Source organism: Micromys minutus, assembly GCF_963924665.1.
Source record: "Micromys minutus genome assembly, chromosome: 10".
NCBI classification, from domain to species: domain Eukaryota; kingdom Metazoa; phylum Chordata; class Mammalia; order Rodentia; family Muridae; genus Micromys; species Micromys minutus.
In genome coordinates this window covers 53742350-53749854 of record NC_137979.1, presented here as the reverse complement: position 1 = coordinate 53749854, position 7505 = coordinate 53742350, and the positions used below count along the sequence as shown (strand labels likewise).

General features: G+C 49.3%; 1 protein-coding gene across 1 annotated transcript; it reads left to right on the top strand.

Moving 5' to 3' along the window:
• Nucleotides 1-203: 203 nt before the first annotated feature.
• On the top strand, nucleotides 204-7244 carry CACNG5 (calcium voltage-gated channel auxiliary subunit gamma 5; the record flags this gene model as incomplete). The annotated part of the gene is made up of 5 exons (XM_080924538.1): nucleotides 204-399; nucleotides 1717-1803; nucleotides 2896-3036; nucleotides 6536-6681; nucleotides 6987-7244. The coding sequence occupies 5 exons, from the start codon at nucleotides 204-206 to the stop codon at nucleotides 7242-7244; spliced, it is 828 nt and encodes a 275-aa protein (XP_080780664.1).
• Between the last annotated feature and the right edge of the window lie 261 nt (nucleotides 7245-7505).

Genomic DNA, 7505 nt, shown 5'->3' with positions numbered 1-7505 from the left:
CCTGGAGAGCAAAGGGAGAGTCACCCTTAAGAGCAGATGGTCTGGACACTAGTGGCCTAGCTGCTCTTCTTCATCCACTGGCCCAAAGCAGACTGACTTCAGCTACTTCTCTCCACCTCCTGCTTACACGTTCTCTCTTCCCCACAGCCCGTTCTGCCCTCTGGGAGACAGCACTCCTCGCTGCCCAGTCACCACCCAGGAAGATGAGCGCCTGTGGGAGGAAGGCCCTGACCCTGCTGAGCAGTGTCTTTGCTGTCTGCGGCCTGGGCCTGCTGGGCATCGCGGTCAGCACAGACTACTGGCTATACCTGGAAGAAGGCATAATCCTTCCCCAGAACCAGAGCACGGAGGTCAAGATGTCCCTGCACTCTGGCCTCTGGCGGGTCTGCTTCCTCGCTGGTAAGGACAGTTTTGTTCTGGGGAGTCCCTGCCTCAAGCAGGTCTCTTCCTACTTAGAGACACTCTGGAGGTGCCGGCAGACGGTTCACCATAGACGATCTCCCCTTCCTCTGGGCAGTGGTGCAGGCAGCCAGCAGACCACAGGCCCAAACTCAGACCCTGATTCACAGTGGCCTCTTGAACAAGCTCTCTCAAATCCCAGGGCTTGCTTTCCTCCTCTAAGATCCCTGCAAGCCCGGCTCTCCCACACTCTGCCTCCCAGTGCTGAATGACACCTCACAGACCTGAATCACCCTCACAGGCCTGTCATTAGCTCTTCAAGTCATCGATCGCACAAGGCAGACATATTATTGCCACTTTGCGAAAGGCAGAAGTCAAGATTCTGGCAGCTTAAATGCATCTAGACTTCTTCACTGACATCCACAGGCTTAAGGAACAGGAAATGTTCAGCGGCTTCCTGTTCCTCTGTCTGCAAAATGGCCGCACAAAGAAAACACAAATGGGCGTCCTTCCGGGTCTGTGGGAGGTTGTAAATTTTGGACTTTCTGGAACCAAGTAAGTTGCTGCACTAAGAGTTCTGTCTTCAAGGCCTTTATCTTAGCCTGGTTCCACCCTACACAAGAATAGACCCCCATGTCCTGTAAGACCTGTGGAAGCTGTTCTAGCCAGGATAACCACAGTACAGTCCTTAAGCCTCTTTTGTGGGACCCTGGAAGCCATGTGTGCATTGAGAAGAGATAGTTTGTTCCCCCAGATCTTTCTCCCATCTTAGAGCTAGGGCTCCAGTAGACAGGCTAGAGTTGAATTGAGTCTGGCTGAAAGGTCACCTCCAGCTCCAGCCAGGCTACCTTGTGTCATTTTGTAGAGGCTGCTTTAACAGTATCCAACTCTGATCTCATCTCCCACTGCTCCAGATGCTATGGCATCTGTCTCTGCTTAACCTGAAAGCAGAGTCTTGAGGCCACCAGGGTCTGATTGACAAGGCTGTGGAAGGTTATTGCAAAAAATCTACATCTGAGACAGCTACACTCCACCCTCAGTCAGAAGCAACAGACGACACGAGATCTTTGCTGGGCATAGCGTTCATAGCACTGATCTCTTCCCATGCATCTGCCCTTTCTCCTGAAAGAGACATCAAGACATGTTTCCCACTTCTGCTGTGGGCCACCATCCAGGGATGGAAACTTACCTAGAGATTCTATCCAGCTCAGGTACAGAGACACAGGCCCAAAGATTCTGGAAACATTTGGAATGCCCTAACTTCAAATCCATGTTGGAATAGGACCTGGGACTAGCAATAATTTCTTGTCTCCGCAGGTGAGGAGCGAGGACGCTGTTTCACCATAGAGTATGTGATGCCCATGAATTCCCAGATGACGTCAGAGTCCACAGTCAATGTTCTAAGTAAGCGCCTAGAACATTCTAACTGGGGGCACTGATGGGACAGAGAAAGCCAGACAAAGGGAAGAGTCAGGCATCCAGAATCTTCTCAAGAGATGGTGCCCTTGTCCGTAGCAGGTTATACTAGTGTAGTTCATTGGTGCTTGCCCTACACATTTGATTCTCCAGGGAGAAGATAGATTACTGGAGTTCCTATGTCTCTGACCCCTAGAAGTGGAGGAGAACTCGCCCCCAGAGTGAAGCAGCCTCTCTGGACGGTGGCAAGACTGAGTTTATGGTCTTAACTTCATCAAAGCAGCTTCTGATCCTTAACATGATCTTGCAATGTTACAATGCAATCCATGCTCTTGGTCTGTTAGATACAGACATTTGTGAACACATCTGTTATGCAAAATAGTTCACTACATGATGTGCATATAACCAACATGCTTGTCCTGCAGACTCGAAGTCAGCTCTAAATAATTCCTAACATCCACTGCAATATGAATGTCTAAACTCAGTATAGCCCTTCCCTCCTCAGAGGTCCAGCTTATGCCACATGGCTCCAAACCCAAATTTCCTAATTGGTGTGGCTGCTCTTTCCTGCCTCCATCCTGAGTGACTTGTTAGCATCAAAAACTCAGGTGCTCTCAGGAACCTGGGGCAAAGAGAAAATTCTTTATTATGCAATAGAACCCCACACACATACCAAGTAATTATAAACTGAAAACTGAAGAGGCCAGTGGCAGTCTGCTGTGACTGTCAGAGCATGCTCTGTACCCTTGGAAATGGTGGGCGTCTCTTGAAGATGAGGCAGGATGGTGACTAGGCACCTCACAGCTCTTCTATAGATGGACAGTGTGGATTGCTGGGACTAGAACTTATGCCTGAAGGGGAAACAAAGCTCTGAATATGTTAGCAGTTAAAGTCAGACCTCCCAGTCTTGCCTTGGAAGCAAAAAGCTCTGCCAACACCAGGAGACCCTTAGGCTACTCCTGTGGAACTAGGGCTTTGAGCACCCATCGGTAGACATTGCAGAAACCTACTTTTTGGAATGAGACAGAGTGAGGAAGATCCCTGTAGCCTGACAGACTGTCCTTGTGCCCTCTGCATTAGAAATGATTCGCTCGGCCACCCCGTTCCCACTGGTGAGCCTCTTCTTCATGTTTATCGGGTTCATCCTGAGCAACATTGGGCACATCCGTCCCCACCGGACCATACTGGCCTTTGTCTCTGGAATCTTCTTTATCCTCTCTGGTACGTTGTGTTATTCTATCTCTATACAACCTGGGCATTTGATTTTTAGCTCCTGAGCGATTCTGCTTCAGGAAGTCCCACTCACAACTGTGAGCCAACACTGGATCTAGAATGAGTTGAGTCAGGGACCAAGGCAGAACTGAGTCAGGGCAGAAGGAGACTTCTGATGTCCTTAGACCCACTCATGTGACATTCCAGAAATAAAGCACATGAGACTTCAGGGTTAGAGTGACCTCATGGCTTCACCCTGAGCAGAGCTGGGATGTCCTAGCTATCCTCACAATACACACCAGCACACTTCTCTAGCTCCCGCCGATGAGCATTCCTCATTCCTGTGTCTGAAAGGACCAACATCCTTGGGTATGGCAGTGGAAAACAAAAACATCCACCTTTGGAATAAAGGTTTCTTCACCCCTAACCTCAGAGATTCCTTGGTTTCACGATCTAACCATAACCTAATATTCTGAGCTCACCAGACCCCTTCAGCATAGACATATCTTGATGGACGATCACCAGGCTGTACTTTATTCATTAGTTCATTCATTCATTCATTCAGTCAGTCAGTCAGTCAGTCAGTCAGCCATGATGTCTATCGAACTGTGTTCTGTATGCTGGCATTGCTGACAATAGGAAGGTCCGTGGAGGGACTAGGACAGAAAGCACCAGGAACTGCCAAGGGGACTGAGCATAGTAGCTAAAATTCAGAACAAGGTGTTCGCTGGTCAGGGAAGACTCGAGAAGTTGACCTAAAGAGTGAATAGGAACTAGGAACCAAACTTAGGTTGGGGGAGAAATGGGTCTAGAGGGAAGAAATAGCATCAAGTGTGGGAAATGAACATGGAGTCTCCGGGGGCGGGGGAAGTGTGTTGAGAAGTGAGATTATAGAGGCACCAGAACTGCCTTAAGATTTGGAACTTTATGAGAACCCTTTAGAAGAATTTGAGCCAAGGAATTACATCATTTTGGGGTGCTAGAATACTTGCTGTGTAGGAACAGTGTGAGGAAGGGAAGTGAGACTGGAGCCAAGGAACCCCAGATACCAGAAGTACAGAGGACAGGTAATAGTGGCACAGACTGGGTTGATACTGCAGCAGAAAGAAGAAGGAAGGTCTGTGTGTCATTCAGAAGGCAAACTCAACAGGACCAGGCTCTCCAGGGAGGCATCAGGAATGAGAGCCGTTTGCATGTCCACATGCTACAGCCATGATCTGGGGATCACAGGCAGAGAAACAGCTTTGCACAAAGGGTGTAAAATCAGTGTGGGAAACTGAGTTTGATTCTTCCATTGTGGCTTAAAGGAAGAGGTTTCTAGACGGCTGTCAGAGGTCAGGGTCTGGGGCTCACAGAATCACCCAAATCACAAAGATTTGAGAGCTATCAGCCTAGGGGATGCAAGCATGAATCATGATGAGTTTGCACATGGAAATCATATGAGAAGTCGAAGGAATGTGGGAAATAAAACGGATGCTTTCTCCCCAGTGACCTCACGGAGACCTGTGCCCTAATTATCTAATTATCTAATGGATTGGTTTTCAGGTGTTGATAGTCAGTGTCCTGAATTGGTTGACTAGAGAAAAGAGGTCTAAGAGCTGATTCTCAGGTAGAAGATGAGTAGGTGGTTTGAAAAGTATGGATAGATGCAAAGGCTGGATGGGTGGTTAGGTGAGTGGAAGGATGAATGTGCAGGTGGAGAGATGGTATATGGTAGATGGGTGGATGGATGGATGGATGAATGGGTTGGTTGGTAGATGGATGGGTGAGTGGGTGGGTGGGTGGGTATATGGATGGATGGATGGATGGATGGATGGATGGATGGATGGATGGATAGATGGATGGGTGGATGGATGGGTTGGTTGGTAGATGGATGGGTGAGTGGGTGGATGGGTGAGTGAATGGATAAGTGGATGGATGGATGGGTGGATGGATGGGTTGGTTGGTAGATGGATGGGTGACTGGGTGGATGGGTGAGTGAATGGATAAGTAGGTGGGAGGGTGGGTGGATGTGGGTGGGTGGGTGGATGGATGGATGGATGGGTTGGTTGGTAGATGGATGGGTGAGTGGGTGGATGTGGGTGGGTGGGTGGGTGGGTGGATGGACGGTTAGAAAGATTGATGAAGATAGATGACAATAAAAATTATTCTCTGGCATAGGCATCCTTACCATTAACTAGCTTCCCAGTCCTTTTTAGGGTCTTTCCACCATTTCCCTGTCAGCATACTTTTTGTGCCAAGTGACAGATTATCTGACTCCCAAGAACCATTCTTCCTCACTCTTTCCTTACAAACACACACAGAGAGACAGAGAGACAGTGAGAGAGATGAGGCACACACACACAAACACACACACACACACACACACACACACACACACACACATGCATTCTTCTGCCCATCTAATTTTTATTCTACCCACTTCTTGTGCATTCTCTCCCCTACTCCACCCATCCAGCCATTTCACCCTTCTAACAACACCTGCAAAATCATCAGCTCAACATGGTCTGGTGGCATTCCACCTAGACAGAGTGGGAGACTCAAGACCAAGCTATTCACTTCTCCTTATGTGAACTTTAGAGCAGCCAAGATGGTTGGAGATCAGGATGCCTGAGATTCCAACCATGGGTGAATCACAAGATCTTAAGTCTAGGATGGAGCTGATATACATGAAATGGGCTCGTGATAATAACAAAGGGACATTTGGGAACAGCAGTGACTCACGCTTGAGTTAACTACAGAGGAAGGTTTGAATTACACCTGTCTCCCTTTAACATCCATCCTTGAAGAGGCCCTGGTTTCATAGAATAATGTGACTGGAATGAAATAAGAACAGCTCCAGATAGAGTAATTAATTATGCCTTGACTCAATTACACTCACTAACTGATGTAACCATTGCCCGAAGCAGTCATGAGCACAATGGCAGTTGGAGTTCGGGGCCCCAGAGGCTTCCTGATTCACTGCTAACCTGGATCTGAGCTAACCTCCCTTACATCTCCTGGCTGAAGATCTCAGAGAGGATGTACCGTGTAACCAGATGGTCTGCATGGGCCCCAGAGCCACACTGGCAGAACCCAGAGAGATATATGCCACCCCCATAGAGACAGCGATTAGCAGCCCTTCTGAAGAGCCTTAGAGTAATAAAAATCCTCGTGGTAGTTCAGGATTCACACCCCAGGGTCATGGCAATGCTTTTTAGAATAGTGTAATCGCAGGACCCCAGAGCAGGCCCACTGAACAAGGATGACCAGGGGGATGTGTGTGACTAAGGTAGGTGTACCAATCAGTAGGCTTGTGTCTTGGCTCAGGAGAGTGGTTGGATAAAAAGATTCTACCTGCACCCGTTCACTTCCTCGAAGATGCTGGTGTAGACAGAGTCATCAAGGGGCAAACTCATGCTCATTTTTGAACTCCAAATTCAAGGCTTTGTTCTCAGTGGGTACCATATTAGCAAACTCTCTGAACCTTCGGGCTGAGCGTGCCCTTCTCTCCCCTTCCCTCATCCAGGGCTTTCTCTTGTGGTGGGCCTGGTGCTGTACATCTCCAGCATCAATGACGAGATGCTCAACAGAACCAAGGATGCTGAGACCTATTTCAACTACAAATACGGATGGTCGTTTGCCTTCGCTGCCATCTCCTTCCTTTTAACAGAGGTAACCTGCCCCATACTGCTCTGTGCCAGATTGGTACTGCCCTACCTGGAGGGGAAGAGGGAAGCATCCCATAGCATCCTGGACCACCCACCACCTACTCTACCGCTCTTCCCCAGAACGTACCTCTCCCTGGCTTTCCTGGGTCTCTTCTATCCTCGAGGTTCCCAGGACCACTCCTGCCTAACATGCACTGGCCCTCCCACTGGAGAATATCCATGGTTGTGTCATCACAAGAAGAGACACACACACACACACACACACACACACCCATCAGTGATCTCTCCTCTGCTTCTCCTTCACTGCAGAGTGCTGGGGTAATGTCTGTGTACCTCTTCATGAAGAGGTATACTGCCGAGGACATGTACAGACCCCACCCAGGCTTCTACCGGCCACGCCTGAGCAACTGCTCTGATTACTCCGGCCAGTTTCTACATCCAGATGCCTGGATCCGGGGCCGCAGCCCCTCGGACATCTCCAGCGATGCCTCCTTACAGATGAACAGCAACTACCCGGCTTTGCTCAAGTGCCCAGACTATGACCAGATGTCATCATCTCCCTGCTGAGCCAGCCCTAGCCTCCTCCCCACCTGAACTTTGGATGGCTGGTCAGCGTTTCCCTCTCCCCTCCTGAGCCGAGGCCCAGGCTGTTCCCTGCTTAGCCATTGTTACTTGACCACATCCTCTCCCTGCACTCAGAGTAGCTAGCTGTTCCTTCGGTGGGCGTCGGAGCCTGGAGTCAGAGGCTTGCTGATTGGCTGAGAGCATGGGTGAAGCCCTGCCTCTAGAGTGCCAATCATAGCCATGGGCTCCTGGGAAGCCTGCAGC